A 20,150-nucleotide genomic window follows, 5' to 3' on the forward strand; every position below is an offset into this window, starting at 1 on the left:
GAAAGTGACAAGAAAAATTAGTGACTTTTTCCCGAAACAAGAAAACTAGATTTCTATGTAATAAAGCTTTATATATAAAGGAGAGCAGTGATTATGTGTTAGAGTTCACCCTGTCAAATAAGTGCAACATTTAACTCTCTCATTGTATGGAGGACCCCCAGGAAGACCGTCAAGGACCTGCGAGGGTCCTCAATCCCCACGTTGAAAACATCTGCTAAAGGACAAAGTGAATTTTGTGACTGACATGTAACTACCGTTGTCACATCCTGATCCAAAGAAACATGAGTGACGTCACCGCAGATTTACAACATTTTCTACAGTGAGGATATTTCACATCAATGTGCATTAAATCCAAACAGACACTGTACAGTTGCACTAAACCTGATATGAATAATCATCTCTATCATCTTGACCTTTATAAGCCCATTAACCCAATGATTCTTTTACTGCCCCATGAACACACACACACACACACACACACACATAATGGAGCCCACAACACAGTTACTGGGAATCTTCTGATGGAGGAAGCGGTCAACATTTCCTGTCGTTCACTCTGAGGTGGGGAAGGTTTAATACATGCCAGGGTACAAAGTATTCAGTGACATATCAGAAATAGATTGCATTTATGCATCTATAAATCTCTCTCTCTCTCTCTATATATATATATATGTGTGTGTGTGTCTCAAGGCCATCAATGTAATAATTGACAGCTGAAATAAGAACTGTTAAATTAGTGTGAATTAATAATTATTCATATTTAAATTGCATTCTTAACTCAGTACAGTAAAAAGCATCAACAATGATCAATCAATCAATTTACTGTATATTTTGATAATGACCCCCCCCCCCCCCCTATTATTTTGGTCTCTTGTTTTTATTAGTATCATTTTTTTCACATCTGAAGGACAAACCGCACCATCTGGCCGGCCAAGTTTTGGCCCACAGGCCCAACTTTGGGCAATGCTAATTTAAACCATGTAAGTGAAAAGTGTTGTCAAACTCCTTCCACACTGTGAAACTCAAACATCCGCACAGAAAAATACATTTGTTTAGGAGAGGGGGACTTGATTAGTGATTCCTGGAACATGATTTTTCCAGTCAGAGGGCCTGCTACTGCTCCTCTTGGCCCCTGTGTGTTCCCTATTACTTCATTTGTGCCTTCTTTTAGACTGCTCTTGTGTTAGAGAAATAAAGGTGCCATTAGTGAATCTCCAGCTTGCCAGGGTGGAGGTCACTGCTCCCCCGCACAAGAAGCTGGAACAGCTTTAAATATGCAACATGTTGAATGCATTTGGAGGAAGGAAAGTGTCATCCACGCCAACACGAATGACAACTGTCTAATGTGTAGCTTGTATTCCAGGAATAAATAAGCGCCATGGTGACCAAGGAAGTGGAAGATATTAACACAGTATCACAAAAGAAAGCAGCTGTTTCAAGATAGTTTTTTTTTCTTTCTTATTGTGCCCTCTGCCTCTCACACTCCTTATATGGGAAAGGAATTAGTTGCGCGAACAAGGGCGGAAACGCGACGCGGTGACAGCTGGGTAAATTCACTCACATCCAGGAAGAAGACGAAGCCCAGTCTGCTGCTTCGCCATCCCGCACACTCCCACGGTGAAACCCCCGGTGACATACAGGACCAAATCACTGCTTGACCCGTGTTGCAGGTAAGCGCTGTGCGGCCACTGCACCGTGCGATTATTTGCGGCCTTTTTCTTGCGGTTCCGGTGGAGCGAGAGAGACAAAAGCGTCTCGCCGCATTGAATCATTGAGAAATTATTTAATGTATTCGATGTGACGCTAGCAGAGCCGGCTAGCCGAACCTGCTACCTGACTAAAATCACAGCTTGAACGTTGATGGAAACATCCCCGGTTTTCTTGCCTTGGTTTATTTCAGACTTCTTTAATAAGAAAAAGAATGATTTGCTGAAACGAGGAGCCCCCCCCCCCCCCCCCGGTGCTACATTAGCTAACACAGGGAGGGGTGTGTGAGCGGACGGAAAATCCAGGAAATGTTGAAACCGTCAGCAGCAACAAACGGGGAGAGAGTGACTAGCAGCTAACTGTCCAGTTAAATGTTAGCATGATGATCGAGTGCAGCTCTGCGAGCCTGCTAGCATGCGGTGTCGCTAACGGTGTTATGAAGAAAAACGTACACCCAACTGAATGCTCCCTCCCTACCACCACCAGACTCCTGCCGTCAACGACGAAGCGGCTTTATTTTTGCGGAAGTTGTAGTTACAGAGGTAGCGCTGTTTTGTCAGCGGGAAGTTGCTACAACGATATTATATTCCATTGAGGTTACCAAGTGAGAAAAGCAGCTGATCGAGGGGCACCTGAATCAGCCGGCAGACAGTTTCCTACCCCGCCGCCGGCTCGGCTTGCCTTGGCTAGCCTTGCCTTGGCTAGCCTCCCTAGCATCCCCGGCTGTCTGATTGAAAGTCCAGTTATCGCATTAACCTCAACGGCCTCACCTTGATTTGTCTGAGCCTATAGCCCACCACCGAAGGTTAGGGCTCAATGCCATAGCTTTGGCCTACTTCTCCCTCGTGTGTGTGTGTGTGTGTGTGTGTGTGTGTGCGTGTGCGCTCGCGCGTTTTAGCTCATGTAAATAGACAGGAGATGCTACATTATTGTATGGCATTGGCCCCCAGGCAGACACTCACAGGCCTAACCTACTTCACACTGCCCATGCATACTGATGGTGCTTCATGCAGAACATTTCCAGTGTGTGCTCTCAAAAGTAGGTCTGTAAATAACCTGGCAGGGATTTAAATACAAGCAAAAGTTAGGATGAAGAGGAATGAAATGTACTAAAGCATGAGATGACGTCTGATAGCACTAATCACTTTAGAAGCATGTTATACCTGTGCAACATCAACACTCAAGGGAATGCAGGCAGCAATTAAAGGATAAAGCCCTAATTGTTGGCAAATCCCATGATGTATCAGTCTTTTTCAGACTTTCCCATCCTGTCTGTCACAAAAAAAGGTTATTTTTTTTAAACAGCCTGATATTGATGCAAATGCTTAACAAAGAGCAGAAAATTATTCATTTACTGGATATTTTTAATGGTAGCTTTGGTTTCACAGCATGTCGGTGTTGACATCGACTTGATTTCATAGGTTTGTCTTTTCCAGGATAATGTGACAATGCTCATGATGGATTGAAAGGTTTTAATCCATTGTGCCACTGTTAGTATGATCAATTGGTTGTTGGTTTTCATCTTTTAATGGGATTTGTAGACAATAAGATTATCGCCAGGCTTGTTCTTTCACAGAGACAAACGTCTGCACATCTAAATTCAGTATTCGGCTGTTGACTTGCTTTCCTCCACCTCCTGAAGTTGTGGTTAAGCTACGATTTTTGGCTGCCTTTGCCTTTTATCGCACTTCAACTGAGGGAAAATATTAGGAAAAACAAAATGTTTTATTTCTGGAGTGAGAAACATGTTTCTGCTGTTCTCTTGTGTACTTTCCTTGACTGTCAGCACTTTTAACATTACCACACTTCTGCAGAGCACAGTAAGCTCTTCTTGTAGCAAGGTATGGAGAAAGTCCAGTTGAACGAGGGGGAAGAAGTTGGCCTATCAAACAGTAGCAACATTACAGAACTTTTTAAACCACTCACACATCGTGGGCTGTTTTTAATGCGCCTTTAGGGGCCACACCCTCCCTTTTGATGCTGGTGAGTCATTTCAGCTGACACCAGGAAATGAAAAGTTGAACTCTGCAGGTATAAATGGTGCAGGAGAACATTAGACATTTAGGTCAAGGGTAGGAAAGGTGTATGTCCTGCATGAGCTAATTTTATTGTCAAAGCCTTGTGGAGGAATTAATTTACAGCCCAGTCTTAGTGGTTGCAGCAGTGTTGAAGCATTTTGAAATGGAGCTGCATCGTCTGCTATAGGAGTCGTACTTTCCTGTCCTCCTTTGCCCTCAGCGTCAGCCAAAACGTGTCACGAGCCCTTTCAGTCATTGGATATCTAATGATACGGTGAAAGTGAGACGGCTGCAGCAGCTTAATCTGGAGTGTCCAGCCTCATTAGTGAAACAGGTCTGCAGCTCCTTTCCCCTCAGCCAGGTGGAGGTGTGTCAGGTTACGGCTCCCTTATGTAATGTTTCCTTCTCTCATCAGCCGTGTACTGAGCACTTTCCATAATCTTACACTCCAAGTCTGAGAGTATGAGACATGATTTCCTTCTTTTTAAGGCTTTGAGAGACACTGTCAATGTAGGAATCAAGATTTTTCAACTCAAAATCACTTTGAAGGTAGATCCCTTTTTTATCAAACCATTATAGTTTTATTTTAATACACAATGGCATGATCAGTCTCTAATAATAAAGAACACAGTATAAGTGTGTTGCTAGTCTTTTAGACTCTTGAAAATGTGTAACTAATACACGTCTCACTTGAGCCAGCAATGCCAGGACAGGTCTATACTCTGCAGAGAGGAGGAGCCACATACCTGTGCCCAGCAAGTGCTGACCTGCTCACCTGTAGTCACATACCTCTGTTTCGCTACTCAGCCACACTTAAGGAAGAAGTCAAACAGGGGTTTTTGTTGTTGTTTTTTTTACCCTTCAGTCTGACTACAGCTTCCTGTAATATATGTAAATGTTTGTCTCCATCTCTGCAAAGTCTGTAGCATTTGTTGTGTGGGTCATGGAGGACAATGACAAACAGCAGATTATTCAGGGTAGGAGTACATAATCTGCATCATCCGCAGGGTTTTATTAAAGTGAAGTCACAAATGTTGTCATCTGTTCGCTGGCACATACTTGCATGAAGCTTTTTAAGTCTCAGTATGGGTCCGGCCCCCAGTGCACACAGCATGTCTGCATTTGGCCCTTGGCCCACCTTTTTAGTTGGATTTTTTATTTTTTCTCCTCCAAGGGAAAGTTTGGGCACCCCTGATCAAGGCAGTGATCGACAGCCGCCAAGTACAATATGAGACAAATTCAGACTTCAGTACAAATACCAAAATGGGAAGAACCCTTTGGTTTGCAAATGTTGTGGATCAGCAGCATTACTTCTTAGAATGAAGCGATACTTTCTCGAAACAAGTTCACAGGAAGTCGAGAACAAGCAAGTCTGTGTGGCAGCGTGAGGATTGAGTGGTCGAAGAAATCATCCTCTGGGATGTTCCAAGCTCTGTTCCTGTGTTTCATATCATGTGTGCTTGTGTTTCCTCTCTGTATGATTACATACAAATACTTGGAAGTACAGATTCACAAACCCTTCAAATGTTGCAGTTTATGGAAACGCTTATGGCATTTCCAGGACACCGTGTTGGTCCACCACCCCGCCCTCTCTTAATAGCCTCTCGGTCTCACAGGTATGGCAGAGTTGGCGAGTCTGGTGCAGCGGCTGGAGGTGGCGGTGGGCCGTCTGGAGTCCATGTCAGGCCCCGGTGGCAGCTCTGGGGTCTGTGCTGGTGGAGGTAATCCAAGTTTAATTTTTGAAAGAAAAATATTCTTATGCAAGACTCATCAGTGCTGCCTCACAAGCTTCTCCTCTGAAAAACAAGATAACAAATCCCCCGACGCGTTTAGTCCCTTACTGACCTCCTTCCTGGCAACGGCAGGTTAGCCTGCTTACGAACAGTCAGGGCTGTTGACTTTCAAACTGATGACCCTATGAAGACTTAAAGATGTTCACGAAAAACAAAAATGACAGCAAATAACTCCTTCAACGTCTTTAAATGTGTGAATGCATTTCTTTTACAGCTGTGTCAGCCTACGTTGATGCCTTTGATGAGATCCTCAGGGGTCCCTTGGCTCAGTATATGTCCCTCAGCCAGAAGATCGGGGGCGATGTCCAGAAACATGTATGTGCTGATTCTAATTGGATACAGCTGTTGCTTTTTTTTTTGTATTTGCATATGAAAAGTTTTCCTCTTCCATGTCCTGTATTTTCACTTTAAGACACAACTTGAAAATGCAGCAATGATCTGATTCAAATTGACATGTTTATGAGTGGAGGCCCCACCTTCTGTCACAGATGGGTTAAGATAAACCTTGCAGCTGTGGTGTGAAAGTTAACTTACTGAGAAAACAAGTTGCAGTTTTCGGAACTGTGCTAGATAACTGTTTGTTGGTTTAACTCATTCCCTCTCCTGCCGACAGGCGGATATGATGAGGCAGGCGTTCTCCAGTCAGAGACAGCTCCTTGTGACTGCCTCCTCCTCCCAGAAGCCCTCTGATGTGAGTTAAGCACACTTGCTAATTGCTCCTTCAGTCAACCTGACGGCACATTGACAATTGCGTTTCGACAATTACCATAATTGAGTGTTGCATCCCATCAGCAACCCCTTTATTCTGCCAACTCACGGTGTCATTAATGCTCGTTTACTGCCTCATTAGATTTGCATTTGAAAACCTGCCGCCCGTCTCTAGCACGTCGATGACATGGTCCATTTCATTGTTGTGAAACTCACTAAATGAGAAAACCCGCAGCTATCAGAAATTGTGTCTCTACGAACTGACCATGTGATTCTAGTATTTTAAACTATTTTTTTTGGTCATTTCCTGATCCAGGACGTTTTTACGACCCTGCTGCAGCCAGTTTCCAAAGCCGTCCAGCAGGTGCAGTCGTTCCGGGAGCAGAACCGCTCCTCGCCACAATTCAACCACCTGTCTGCTGTCAGCGAGAGTGTGCCTGCCCTGGGATGGGTCGCCATGGTGAGCATTAGGACAGCAAGAAAGGACACTTTTTGGCACTGTGGTATGGAGTTTACAGTGAGGGACTGTGTGTGTGTGTGTGACTGTAATAGCCGGAAACAAGCCACTCTTTGATTGTGTCAGCACTGTCTGGTGAGCAAGAGTTTGTTGGCTGGCACAGAAACAGAGTGTCACTGTTGCACTTTCCATGATGTATTGTTTGTATGTTTGATTCTCATGAATAACAAAACATCCAGTTTTCGAATGCACATAATAGATGCATTCATTCTCTGTACGCCTCCATCTCTAAGATTCCATCAAAAGCTTTGCTGGCAAGCTGAAGTGGTTCTTTTTACCTCATTTTGAATACAATCTCACTTCAGGCATGGATGATTTTAGGCATATTCAGACTGATTATAAACCGCCTGGGCAGCCCAAACTACTTGAATTCTAGATCCAGACTACATTTAGAGGACAATTAAAATCCGATTGAATCAGATGCGTCTCAGTCTGGACGCTCGAACGGGATTTCAAAGTCTCTTTAGAGTCCCTTGAATAGAGCTTCCTCAAGACTGTGTCAAAAGGTTGTAAATTTGAGGAACAAATCAGATCTTTCTACAGTGTGAACCCTGAGGCCTCACTGTCTTCCCATTCTGCTGCTGTCCCAGGATCCCAAGCCAGGCCCCTACGTCAAGGAGATGCAGGATGCAGCCATGTTCTACACCAACCGTGTTCTCAAGGAATTAAAGGATAAGTAAGGACGGCTCCTTCTTAGTGTTTCTACATTATCCACAGAAGGGATTTACAAAAAATAACTAAATAAAAGACGTAACGCATAGTGAGTCCTTTTACGCCACGTTTGAAATCTGATAACACAAAGCAGCCGGAGGGACTTTCACCAGCGGCGTCAGTCAGTTGGACCGTCTCTTTATTTCCTTCCTCCAGGCTCTTTTAAGTTAAAAGGCTCGGTTTTACTGAGTCAGCGCTGCCACAGGACAGGCTGACACATGTTAGTTGTAGACTTCCTGTTTTACTGCAGCTTGTGTGTTTTTGAGTTATGTGAAAAGGTCAGTAAACACTGAGATCCCACGTTGATCTCAACCTCATGGTCACACGAGTGTTCGACTGCTCTGCTCGTCAGGTGGTCAGATAGGTTTATTCATACCGTCATTAAGAAACTGGACGCGTCATGGAGTTTGAAAATAGCCATCGGCAGACCTGTGAAAGGTCAGGAAAAGTAAATGAAGCCAGAAAATGTCAGGAAAATAGTTGTCATATTAACGTGTATGTGGGTCATTTAAGATCAAGTAAAATCTTTTTTGGTTCATATGTATTGACTTAAATGAATAATTGCGCTGTAGATTCAAAACAAACTTACCACACTTCACTGCGATTGGCCAGCATTGTTTGAACTTTTCTCTCTGTCTTTCATAAGGCTTGCGTTCTGGGACTGTGTCCTTATCTCCTCACTTCCATGATCATGTGATCTTGCAAATGATGGCAAGGTTTTCACACGTAGCTGTAGAGAGAAATTTCCATTTCGAACACGTCTTACACGACTGGTTTCACCCTGAACCTTCCGCGGTTCATCTCCGTGGGATCTTGTCTTAGTGTTCGATTTAGGTTAGAAAATGTTACGTGTCGCATGAAGCACGGCAAAGGAGAGAAACAGATTTTGATGATGAACAGAGACTCCTGTCATCCTCACAGGGACAAGACACACATGGACTGGGTGAAGGCGTATCTCTCCATCTGGACTGAGTTGCAAAGCTACATCAAACAGCACCACACAACTGGACTGACCTGGAGCAAGAGTGTGAGTTTCCTAGCGCCACTCCTATAGGCCTCTGTTTGAAATGTTTTATTCTGTGCTTATGCTCATCGCCTCTAACCATGTTTTGGCTCCTTCAGGGCCCCGTGGCTTCAGCCTCTGCTGCTCCTGCAGGTGGATGCCCTGCCCCACCTCCACCTGGACCTCCCCCTCCCCCCATGGATCTCAGCTCATCCTGCAGCAAAGGCAGCGATGACGGCGCAGGCAATCGGAACCTCCTGTTCGCCTCCATCAACAAAGGATCCGACATCACTAAGGGTAAGTCACGCTGTTCATAATCCTTCTCTCCAGTTTCAACAGAAGAGCCGTGTAGATCTAAACCCTTTGTTCTAAATGTGTAATTATATGTTGCCCCTCAAAGGCCTGAGGCACGTGAAGGACGACGAAAAGACCCACAAGAATCCAGGCCTCAGAAACCAGGGCGCTCTGATTCGCACTGGTCCAAAACCCTTCTCCTCCCCCCGACCTGCTGCGTCTGCCACCCCAACACGCACGCTGCCTCCGGTTCTGGAGCTGGATGGGAAAAAGTGGAAAGTGGTGAGTTCATAGTTCACTGCATGGTTGCATGACGGTGTAGAGAATCTCAAGCGTAGTTGATTTTACTTTTTTTTTTCCTGAGGGCAAGAAGATGAAAACCAAATCAGCAGATGGATATCTTGTTTGGGTTGATTTTGGCTGGATTGACGTTGGTCTGTGCAGACAGCCAGGATAATTCAGAGTTACACAAAAACATTATAGATAAACTCTTGTTGTTCATCCTGATCTGGGCTCATATCATCTCATCAGCTCTGGACTTTGTCTTGTGTTTGTGCTTCTTATTTAACTGGGATCCCTTTCTCCCATCCTCACCGTGTGCAGGAGAACCAAGAGGATGTACAGGACCTGGTGATCAGCGGCACCGAGCTGAAGCAAGTGGTGTACGCCTTCAAGTGTAACAGGAGCGCTTTGACCATCAAGGGCAAGATCAACTCCATCACTATAGGTGGGAGCTCAGCTGACCCTTTACTGTAACGACAGCCCAAATAAACCCAGACCCTGAACTGAACTTGGAAGCACATATTTCTGTTTCTCCTCATCAGACAACTGTAAGAAAATGGGCCTGGTGTTTGATGACGTCGTGAGCACCGTAGACATCATCAACTCCAGAGATGTCAAGGTCCAGGTATGAACGCGCTGCCTGTCAAGAAGGGGCGGATCAACTGTAGCACAGCTGCATCTCATGATGTCGCCAGATTGTGTTTGTGAGAAGAGGCTGGTTTGATCGGCTGTTGCTGTTGTGTCATATTCCAGGTCCTGGGTAAAATCCCCACCATGTCCATCAACAAGACCGACGGTTGCCATGTCTATCTGAGTAAAGACTCTCTGCAGTGTGAGATCATCAGCGCCAAGAGCTCAGAGATGAACATCCTGGTACCCAACGCAGACGGAGAGTTTGTGAGTGTCCTGTCCAGAGAAATTTGATTCAGATTTAGTTGCATGTGAAAAGTTAAGATGCTGAATAACTTTGTCTCCCTTAGACGGAGCGTCCTGTCCCAGAGCAGTTCAAGACCATCTGGGACGGCGAAAAGCTGGTTACCACAGCAACAGAGATTGCTGGATAGAGGGGCAGCTTGTGAGGTGGCCGCCCCTCCTTGACACCATCCCCCTCCCCCCTCTTTGCAAATGCCTACCTGACTGATGGACCACCCCACCAGCTCACACTGTAGACTGAGAATCGGACGTCATCTCCTGCCCTTCTTCCTTATCGGCCAATCACAGTTTAAGCTGTTCCTTCCTTAAGCCAATGAGAGGACTGTTCACTTTATCTGGAGCAATCCTCCAGCCAATCAGCAGGGAGCAGCTTGTCATTCAAATTCCCTGCAGCCATTGAGCACTTTGAGAAACATGTTTGCCAATAGTATCTATATCATATTGTTCTATCTGGATGATGCCACGCTAAATTTAACTAGGCTAGCCAACGCGGGAGCTGGGTTTTCAGTTCTAGATTAGTCTCCTGCAGCCAGTCGGGCTCTACTATCAGGATGCTCCAGGTATCTTTTTCTCCTCTTATTGGTCAGGAGGGGTTGGTGTTTTTAAGTTGTGGCCTGATAATTTCCACCTCATTATATGCAAATCAATAAAGCACTTGTCAACCACGCAGTTTCACAGAAGATAGTGGCATCACATATCATGTGCTGACTATAGTCATTGTGGATGATGATATTAACCATTTGTCAGCACTCGAATAAATAGGAGTATAATGTTTGTGTGCAAGACCACCGACTATCTGTCATCATGAAACTTTTCATCTAGATGATGTGGAAACAGACATGTAACATAATGGGGAACAAAATTTAATTCCATGTGCTTTCCTGTAAACATTCATAGGACATTCCCGAGTATTAAAACATTCCATGTAAGGAGGCGTGTAGGAAAGTTGAAGTAAAGAGAAGTGGAAGAGAAACTGTCACAGAGCGGAGACGTGAGGGTCTTATGGACTCCTCCGTCTGTAGACTGATATCTGCTGTAATCACCTGTGTAGATATGTACAATTATTAAATAGAGCCCCGCCGTTCATGTCTCTCCACTCGCTCCTCTGAGCCACGTCTTTGGTTAGCATCAGCTCTCATAGCTGCCAAGCTCTTTGCTCAATTTTCTTTTTATATTGTCTCTTTTACCTTTTGTTTTTCTTTGGGTCCAAAAAAATCAGAATTTTGCTCATTAGTACAGGAGACATCATTAAACATGTTGCAATAAAATGAATGTAGTTTTGTTTTTACTGGGTTGAAGAAGTGGTTGAAGTCATGGGAAGTTGAAGCTCATGGAAACATGGTTAGCTCCAATTTGTTAGCATAGCTCCTCAACTTAGCTGTGAACAGTGTTCGCAAGAGCAAGCTCACAGGCTCCGATGTAACATGGAATCTCTGTCTGGCTATTACAAACATCCACGCTCATTTTGGGGCATTTCAATCACCTTGAATTGATGCTTCATATCATTTATGAAACGGACATTTGGGTGGAGAGGAAAGATTTTATTTGAGAAAATATCACTTTCTGCTCTGAACAATTAAAAATGAAAATAACATGAGTTAGCAGTAAACACAAAAATTAGCTTTAAAATTAGCATCAACATGCTACTAATCATCAGTGCAACAGGAGGGAGTTGGTGTGGATGTGACCTGCTCTGGTTATTAGTCACAGCTCAGCGTTCTACTGTAAATAAGGCAGCAGGTTTTCGTTGAACCATTCTCTGCTGAACTGCAGGTGGTCCCCTTTGGCTGCAAGAAAAACCAGCTTGCCTGCCTTGTCCATGGCTGCCAGGCCCAGACGATCCTACGGTTGGGCACAAGCACACTTTTTAATGTTACAAGTTGATTTTACACCACTGTTTAAACTGCAGCTTCATTAAAACAGTTATGTAAGGCCAGACTTTTTTTTTTAATCCACGTTATCAACACGTGCAGATAGGTGTGATTTTTGTCTAAATTAGGCCCACAAACCACATACAGACCTCTTTATAAAGAACGCTCTCTTGTAGAGTTTCCGTCTCTTTGGCCTGGCCGGTTTTCAGGAAGCCGAACCACTACAGGAAGAATCAGGACAAGATGGTTTGTGCTTCAGTTGAAAATAATGCTGACATGCCAGTAATGTTTCCCTTGTTCACCAGTTAGTGCAAATATTTGCATGAAAAAATAATCAAAAAAACAGCTACATACTGGCCTCATGGTGATGCCAGAAAAATGTATTCTACAATTTTTTTTCTATAATTTATCTTTCAAAAAAACATGGTATTTTTCAAACTGGGCCAGATTTCCAACAATTTTGGTCAGTAAGATTTGTGTAAATCCATCCAGTTGTGTGACATCACCATCCCTCAACTTAAACTGCAAGCATGTGTGTGTGTGTGTGTGTGTGTGTGTGTGTGAGTTACCTCAGATTCAACCGGATCCACAACTGTGTCCTGCATAAACCTGACCATGACGAACTTATCCAGCAGCTGAAGATTCTTCTTATACGTCTCATTAACAACCTTTGAGACGGAACACGGAGAACGTGAATGAGAGCCGTTTGTATTCAGATAATCCAAGAACATCTATAAGGTCAAGATCAATGTTCTGTCCTGTATTTGTTTATGATCTAATTATAGATTAATATAATTATTATTGCGGAGTCCCGCCTCCACATACGGACCCTCTCCTGATTAATGTCAGCCAGGAACAGACTGTGCTTCTTGTACAGGTCGTCATTTAAGGGGTCGTGCCAGTACTGGGCCTGCACCAGGCTGACAAAACACAACATGGAGTCAATACAGTGGTGACAACATGGCTGATGACATCGTCCACATGACTCAAGCATTCATGAGGCAAGAGAACTCACTGTTTCTGAACCAGGTCCGAGTATGCGCCGCTGTTCAGAGCCTTGCGGATCATGTCACAGATGGAGGAGCTCTCTCCGGGACACCTGGGCAACCCGTACACACCTGAGGAGCAGCTCCGACGTTAACCAGCACAAAATAGCAGCCAGCAGCCACATCCTATCACCGCCATGACCGAAGCAATACTCTTCATTTACACTTCAACTTTAGTTACACTTTCACAGAGGAAAGCAATATTTCCATTCGTTTATCTTGGGTTTGTTTATTAATAATTAAAATATAATGATGAACCAGAAATTAAAACAATGAAAAGTGACTTTGGGAATACTTAGCTATTTTTTTTTTTGAAGAAATTTCCCCACATAGGAGCCACTATAGCTCAATTAACTGGTTTTGATGTATTTAATATTTCCTGTGCGGCCAGGAAAGCCAAGTGTTGTCATGTTTTTTTTTGTACCTTGGTGTTGGCCTCCGACAGAGATCAGTGTCTTCATGGGTGGAGAGGGACAACGCTGGGCCACAGCCCTCCTGTGAGGAAAACAAGCAGGGACAAAAAGAAAAAAAAAGAATCACATGATCTTCATTATTCTTGTCAGGATGTTCAAACTGAGGATGCAGCTGGAGGATGAGTTCCATACACTTGATCTTATTTAAATAGCAAAAAACTGCACAAACATGAGATCTGCCTAGAAATTAATTCAAATAACACAACCCTGAGCAGGAGATACATACAGAAACTGCCCCCCCTGAGAGAAGCCCATGGCGTTGTAGCCTCCCTTCAGCCGGGGGTCCTGAGCCAGTTGACTGCACACCATAGACACCTGCTCATTCACATCCATGAAAAACCCATTTTCTGTGTCCTGCATGAGGGGAGACATGAACAGTTTGAAGTATGACAGACAGATTAAAAGAAGAAAGCGGGTGCTGTTGGTGAGGAGAAGGGCCGAGACGTGATGTCACGGTGTCACTTCGGATCAAAGCTTCACTGGGAATATCGACACAGAGGGTGAAGTTGTAAAGGAGACGGATTTCTGATGTAACATGAGCCAATAGCACTGCAAATATAGAATAGCAGGCTGCAGGCTGTGTCGGGCCGGTTTTAGAAACAAAACCACACGTTCAGTTTACATCAGACATGATGGCAGCCAACATCAGATTTTAGCGAATGAAACTTATTTGCTTTATTTTTGCTCATCAAGTCCTGCTTCGACCGCGTGGAAGCAGCTTAATCATGGCGGGAAGGTTGGAAAAAATGTTCACATAGCTATGATGAGATGATGAGATGATGTCATCATTAACAAAATGAAAATGGAATTTCTTTGCTTGTGTATCTTACACAAAAATGAAGGAAAAAAAAGAATGGGTGTATATATACATATATATACACACACACACACACACACACACACATTATATACACAATATATACACATATATATACAAGTGGCCATGAAATCACATCTAGAAACTGTTTTTTTTCCCCCATCTTGACTGAGTTTTGTACAATGAAGTGATTTTGATGAAAATTTTAAAACTTTCCTAACAGAAAAGCATAGATGGAATTAGATTCATTCAGTGACCGTCAGAAATACGAAACCCTGACAATAGTTTGAGTTTTTACAGCTTCCAGCTATGAAAAGTTCTGTAATATTTGAAAATAATTATGGCTGTCGAATCAGTGGCAAGATTTCGTGTTCAGCTAGTTAACTTTCGTACCGTTATGGAATTAACAGGTCACATATTTTATCCGGGTTGTTGGTTTTAACACTGAACTTGAATCATTTTTAAACTTGAGAAATATTCAATCCATGTAGGACAAAAGCAATTCTCATTTTCATTCCAAAAGTAGAAGGAAATGTCAAAGGAGGAGAGGGCCGTGTTTTCCTTGACATCATAATCATTTTGGAATGAATGCAGGAACTTTAACTTTATGATGGCAGGACGGTACCTTGATGACGTTGTCTCCGATCATCAGTGAGAGGACGTAAATGCCCGGAATCTCCTCCTCAATCATCTTCTTAATGGCCCCCATGCTGAGTGGGTTGCAACAACTGTCACCTGGAGAACACCAAGAGAATTACTGTGACATGCATATCAAGTGCATGTAGTTCAGTTTGGTTAACCTCCTGTGCTGTTCTGTTTGTCTTGCTGAGACAATGGAAGCAGATGCGTTTGAATAGAATATTCTGCTTCACTGTCACATGATTAAAAGCCCAGACGAGGAGCTGGTCAGTCCACAGCAACTGAGCGGAGACATCAGAGAGGTGCAGTCGGCTGTCACTACCGCTGAAAAACAGATGTGATATTATCCACTTCCCCAACTGACAAACTCTCATGGTTGCCTCATTTTGAGGCTCTCCTCAGCTTAAGTGTTTTCACTTTTACCTGCAACGACAAGTGTATCACAGGTTCAACCTTTGAGAGCTCTAGCTTTGTTTCCTGTAAGTTTTCAGGAACCAAGCACTCAAAAATATACAGTGTCATACAGAAAATATCAGAAACTCCTTAATCTTAAATTAATCATGGCTGGTGGCCCCGTCATAACAATCTCTTCATTTAAAATGTTATAATAAATATTTCAGGATTATAATTTTTTTTAATGTATAAAATAGTGCCTTTTCTAACATTTTGCTGGAGTCTCTTGGGTTTTAATATTTGACAAAGTGAACAATTAGGATTTGGAGGATGTTTGCAACCACAAAATAACTTGAGAGGTGTTAAAGGGGACGAGTGCTCGTTTATATCAAGTCTCTTCTCAAAGTGCGAAAGTAGAACTCGAGCACCCACCCATCCCGTGCCACAGCACCAGAGGGACGCTGCCGTTGTCGGAGGCATGAACTGGACTGCCAGCAGCCAGCAGTACTGGACCAGCCAAGAGGAAGCACAGGAGGACCCCCGCCATGGTGGACCCTGGATCAAAAAAACAGAAGAAAATACTCATCATGTAATACTCTAAAAAAACAGATTTTCACATGGATTGGTGGTATTCTTGATGTGGAAATTAATTTTACACCTTGTAAAAACGACACGAGTGTTTTTGTGTTCATAATCGTGTTCTGCAGGGGGAATCTTTCAAGAACAACTAAAGTACTGTGATTTTTGTTTGTTTCGGATAAGGCGTTGATGCAAAGTTATGGATTAGCTGAAGTCAAGATTGAGAAGATGAACATTGAAATACCGTACGTACAGAGAGAACAGAGGTTTATCACAGATTTCAACAACTACGAATCATTAGAAAATAGCTAGAGGCAGCTAACAAGCAGCCAACTAGCCCTGGGTTAACAGACGGTTACATTTTTAGGTAATTATGACGATTTAAGCATTGAACGAGGTTAAAATCCATTCAACAGTACAATATTATCAGTCGTTGAAGAAGAATAAACTCAATTATTGCTCCAAATGTCGCCGAAGACATTACTCACCGTTTTTGACTTCCTGCGTCTGCCTGAAGGTCTGTCACATGACAATGTTTGGCAATAACAGCCAATCAGATTAAATGGGCGGGGCCCTTATTGAGGGTTATAGAAATCTGTAACCTGTGACAAGCCTCTTCAGGCACTACATTTGACCCAAATTTGTTAAACCTGTGCCTGTATAATTTCAGTTTAACCTTTTGGTACACTTTTATTTTGTGTTCAGAGTGGATACGTTACGAATTGATGTGATATTTTAACGTTTTAAACGCTGCGCCTGCTAGCTAGCTAGCTTGCCATGCTAGGTCGCCCAGAAAATCATCGACATTCCTGGCTGGATTATTTAACCACTTAAGCAAAAGTTCAAACTTTTGCCGGGTCCGGAGGAGTTGAGGAAGCAGACCAAAGCCCAGCATGTCCAGCCAGTTTGAGGAGCCGACGTTGACGGGGAGTTATGGTGTCGTAGGGTCGTTTCCCAAAAGTTTTGGCTACGGAGGAGTGGAGGAGGCAGACATGGAGGAAAGCCCGATATCAGTTGACAAGCCGAGGATCCTTCTGATGGGACTGAGGCGGAGTGGGAAGTCTTCCATCCAGAAGGTAAAGGACATGTTTTGGCCCTCTAAACCTGTTAGCCGATCAGATTCCGCTAATTATGAGCACATTTTAATTGACCTTGCTCTCTTTAAAATTATAATGTTGAGAGAAGAAACTTGTAGAGAAGTGCTACTGTTGAATTATTATAATCTTAATTTACGACTGTCTGTTACAACTCTGTAGTTTTACGTTGATACTTTCCGCTTAAAACAGTTTAACAAAATACAATTTAAAAAATTGCAGCATTGAGATTTATTCCTCAGTTATTATAATATTGGTGGTGGTGTCAGCAGAGTAGAAAAGTGTATTTGGCTTCATGTCGTGACTGAACAGTCACGTAATTTTACATTTGATTTTGAGTCACTTAATAAATGAACAGAAATATGTACTAGCACTGGTAGATTTATCTTTTCAGTCTTTCAATTTAGATAAAGAAAACATTACAGCATGAGTTGCGGGTGTCAAAGTACTAATTTTAAGGGTGATTGAAGTGAAGAAATGGAATTCACATTATTGGTATTATAATTATAATCCTCTCCCCAGGTTGTATTCCACAAAATGTCCCCCAATGAGACTCTGTTCCTGGAGAGCACCAACAAAATCTACAAAGACGACATCTCCAGCAGCTCCTTCGTCAACTTCCAAATCTGGGACTTTCCTGGCCAGGTGGACTTCTTTGACCCCACATTTGACAGCGAGATGATCTTCAAGGGAACCGGCGCCTTAATCTTTGTCATAGACGCCCAGGTAGGACGTCGAGGCCAAGCTTACCTAGAGCTATTCAGGCCTTCCTGTTTGAGATGATTCATGTTTCTGTCTCTCCCGGGTTGAACACGGCTCTGCAGGATGATTATGTGGAGGCGCTGGGGAGGTTACACCTGACCGTGTCTCGAGCCTACAAAGTCAATCCAGACATCAATTTTGAAGTGTTCATCCATAAAGTTGACGGCCTGTCGGATGATCACAAGATAGAAACCCAAAGAGACATTCATCAGAGAGCCAACGATGATCTGGCAGACGCTAGCCTGGAGAAAGTTCACCTCAGGTAAGCCTGGTGAGATTTGTATCCAGAGAGATTCGCTCCACAAGGCATTATTATCTTCCTGTTATTTTTGTTGTTGTTGTTCTTGTCCATTATGTTTCTCGTAGCATAAAAATATACAGAAAACACTGGCGCACATGACTTCTTTTCTTTCAAAGAAGTCATAACTTTATAAAAAGCAGTATTTTGTCTTCCGACTGCTTGTTTACTTCCTTCGCTGGAGTCCAGTTCATAACCCAAATTAGAGGCTGTCACAGTTTTCTATGTTGCCACAGAGATTTCAGGCTCTTAACTTCCTGTCCAATTTTTGCTGGCTAGCTTCTACCTGACCAGCATCTATGACCACTCCATATTTGAGGCCTTCAGTAAAGTCGTCCAGAAGCTCATCCCTCAGCTGCCCACGCTGGAGAACCTTTTGAACATATTCATATCTGTGAGTTTTTGTAACACGGTCTTTCCTCCATGAGAAGGTCTTGTTTTGTTTTGTTTTTTTTGTTGTTGTTTTTTTGAACGCGTCCTTAATGTTTTGCAGCATTCTGGGATTGAGAAAGCCTTCCTGTTTGATGTTGTTAGTAAGATTTACATCGCCACGGACAGCTCTCCTGTGGACATGCAGTCCTACGAGCTCTGCTGCGACATGATCGATGTCGTCATTGACGTGTCCTGCATTTACGGGTGAGAATTGTGTTTAATTTGTTGTAAGCGTTGGCAGTGGTCATTTCCTTTCAATGCCATTTAAAGCGTCTGCTTTATCTTCACGGCAGGTTGTTGGACGATGGCAGCGGCTGCGCTTATGACAAAGAGTCTTTGGCTATCATCAAGCTCAACAACACCACCGTGCTTTATTTAAAAGAAGTCACCAAGTTCCTCGCTCTTGTTTGCATCCTTAGAGAGGAGAGCTTTGAGAGGAAAGGTCAGTTCAGATTTCATTTTTTAATCAAAAGATGATTATACAGGATGTTCCAGATGTTTAAAGCTGCCAAGTCTCAAGTTTCTGATCAGAATGAGGCGAGATCTTGATCACCTTTCCAATTAAAAACTGTCATTTTCTCCTTGGAGGTCTGATAGAGTACAACTTCCACTGTTTCCGTAAAGCCATCTACGAGGTGTTTGAAGTTGGCACATCAGCACAAGGCGGCGTTCCGAAGCCGGTGAACGCCTCCGTCGACGGCCTCAAATACACTCCGCTGAACGGAAGTACCGCTTAAAGAGTGAGGAGGACAGGAGTGACTCTGGTGGCCGAGGTTTGTTTAGAGATCCTGATGTGAAATGTCTTGACGGCTCGTACGCACATGTTGCCTTGTTTATGCACTTGGATGGGAGTGAGCTCAAGAGGCTGGTACAGGAACATGAAGGGTTAAAAACCAGCTCCTTCTGTGTGTTCACGCCCGCCTGGATTTATGTTGGGTTTCTTTTTTTATAATTACATAAGACATATGCCAAAAAACAAAAAAAAATTGTTTGTTTGTTTCCCCACCATGTGAAAGTCCTGTCAGCTATGTTTACCTACTTGGCCAGTTTATCGTGAGTTTTGTGGCAAGTTTCTGTCCAACCGAGGTCACTGTAAACGCTCCGTAGAGAGCCTGAGGTGTGTTTTCACGAGGTTCACTGTACTTTCTACCAAAGTAAAAACGGTCTTTCATGTTCCTTCTCATTTTTCCTTCCAATTATGGAGCTCTGTACGTGGGTCTTATCGCACCTTCGTATGTGTGTTCTGTTGATAATCTTCAGTGGTCTGCTCAGGATCAGACGGGTGCTGGCTGCACCAGCAGAGTTCTTAGAGACCCGGCGTGGTAATGATGGATCAAACCAGCCCTCCGACCCCCAAACGCAGCTTTATTTGTGGGCTGAGGTGAGCCAGGACGTGATGGACCTGCCAGATCCCACAGTGACGTGTTCCAATGTTCTCCTTCACCAGTCCAACAATCCAAACCGCAAAGATACTTTGTTTTCTACATGTTTGACATTTTTGCTCGAAAACTTAAATGACCGGTCAGAGATCAGTTAATTTTTCCTTGGTCCTTGATTTGATAATTGTTGGAGCTGTTGAAAACTGTCCAGTAAGCTGATATGTTGTAGGCAAAACAGCCTTATAGTTTTAACACAATCCTGCAGGACCAACAAACAGCATCACAAATGGGAAACATCAGATGCTGATATTTACCTTCATAAGGTAACGAGTCCGTATGTCATGTGAGTCAAATAACAGGTTCTATAACCTCATCGTAGAAAACTAATCTCATGATCATTG

General features: G+C 43.4%; 3 protein-coding genes across 3 annotated transcripts; 2 read left to right on the forward strand and 1 right to left on the reverse strand.

Annotated features, from left to right (window-relative positions):
- The first annotated feature begins 1,515 nt into the window (after nt 1-1,515).
- On the forward strand, nt 1,516-11,234 carry cap1 (CAP, adenylate cyclase-associated protein 1 (yeast)). Its single transcript, XM_086192493.1, has 13 exons — nt 1,516-1,670; nt 5,342-5,446; nt 5,733-5,833; nt 6,132-6,209; nt 6,543-6,686; nt 7,334-7,419; nt 8,376-8,481; nt 8,577-8,754; nt 8,858-9,033; nt 9,355-9,478; nt 9,576-9,658; nt 9,787-9,930; nt 10,014-11,234. Exons 2-13 carry the CDS (start codon nt 5,344-5,346, stop codon nt 10,095-10,097), a joined length of 1,407 nt encoding a protein of 468 aa, XP_086048619.1. The 5' UTR covers nt 1,516-1,670; nt 5,342-5,343; the 3' UTR covers nt 10,098-11,234.
- A 258-nt stretch (nt 11,235-11,492) lies between these two features.
- On the reverse strand, nt 11,493-16,359 carry ppt1 (palmitoyl-protein thioesterase 1 (ceroid-lipofuscinosis, neuronal 1, infantile)). Its single transcript, XM_086192496.1, has 10 exons — nt 16,273-16,359; nt 15,638-15,760; nt 14,799-14,908; nt 13,583-13,710; nt 13,308-13,378; nt 12,853-12,955; nt 12,667-12,757; nt 12,407-12,505; nt 11,987-12,058; nt 11,493-11,808 (listed from the first exon to the last, which is right to left on the reverse strand). Exons 2-10 carry the CDS (start codon nt 15,750-15,752, stop codon nt 11,686-11,688), a joined length of 912 nt encoding a protein of 303 aa, XP_086048622.1. The 5' UTR covers nt 15,753-15,760; nt 16,273-16,359; the 3' UTR covers nt 11,493-11,685.
- Nucleotides 16,336-19,543, forward strand: rragcb (Ras-related GTP binding Cb). The gene is made up of 7 exons (XM_086192495.1): nt 16,336-16,860; nt 17,401-17,604; nt 17,703-17,902; nt 18,218-18,332; nt 18,432-18,574; nt 18,664-18,812; nt 18,959-19,543. Exons 1-7 carry the CDS (start codon nt 16,678-16,680, stop codon nt 19,105-19,107), a joined length of 1,143 nt encoding a protein of 380 aa, XP_086048621.1. The 5' UTR covers nt 16,336-16,677; the 3' UTR covers nt 19,108-19,543.
- Nucleotides 19,544-20,150: the final 607 nt, after the last annotated feature.

Source organism: Aulostomus chinensis, chromosome 22 (assembly GCF_037954235.1).
Source record: "Aulostomus chinensis isolate RoL2024-O1b breed Wild chromosome 22, RoL_Achi_v1.0, whole genome shotgun sequence".
In the NCBI taxonomy this organism is placed as follows: Eukaryota; Metazoa; Chordata; class Actinopteri; order Syngnathiformes; family Aulostomidae; genus Aulostomus; species Aulostomus chinensis.

Excerpts from the sequence above, each read along its gene's own strand:
- cap1 (XM_086192493.1), top strand. The coding sequence starts at position 5,344 with ATGGCAGAGTTGGCGAGTCTGGTGCAGCGGCTGGAGGTGGCGGTGGGC. Across the intron at positions 8,755-8,857 it reads AGGATCCGACATCACTAAGG|GCCTGAGGCACGTGAAGGAC; the intron begins GTAAGTCACGCT and ends TGCCCCTCAAAG. Across the intron at positions 9,931-10,013 it reads CCAACGCAGACGGAGAGTTT|ACGGAGCGTCCTGTCCCAGA; the intron begins GTGAGTGTCCTG and ends TGTCTCCCTTAG.
- ppt1 (XM_086192496.1), bottom strand. The coding sequence starts at position 15,752 with ATGGCGGGGGTCCTCCTGTGCTTCCTCTTGGCTGGTCCAGTACTGCTG. Across the intron at positions 14,909-15,637 it reads GGTGCTGTGGCACGGGATGG|GTGACAGTTGTTGCAACCCA; the intron begins GTGGGTGCTCGA and ends GGTGTTCTCCAG. Across the intron at positions 12,758-12,852 it reads TCGGACCTGGTTCAGAAACA|CCTGGTGCAGGCCCAGTACT; the intron begins GTGAGTTCTCTT and ends GTGTTTTGTCAG.
- rragcb (XM_086192495.1), top strand. The coding sequence starts at position 16,678 with ATGTCCAGCCAGTTTGAGGAGCCGACGTTGACGGGGAGTTATGGTGTC. Across the intron at positions 17,605-17,702 it reads TCTTTGTCATAGACGCCCAG|GATGATTATGTGGAGGCGCT; the intron begins GTAGGACGTCGA and ends ACGGCTCTGCAG. Across the intron at positions 18,333-18,431 it reads TTTTGAACATATTCATATCT|CATTCTGGGATTGAGAAAGC; the intron begins GTGAGTTTTTGT and ends AATGTTTTGCAG.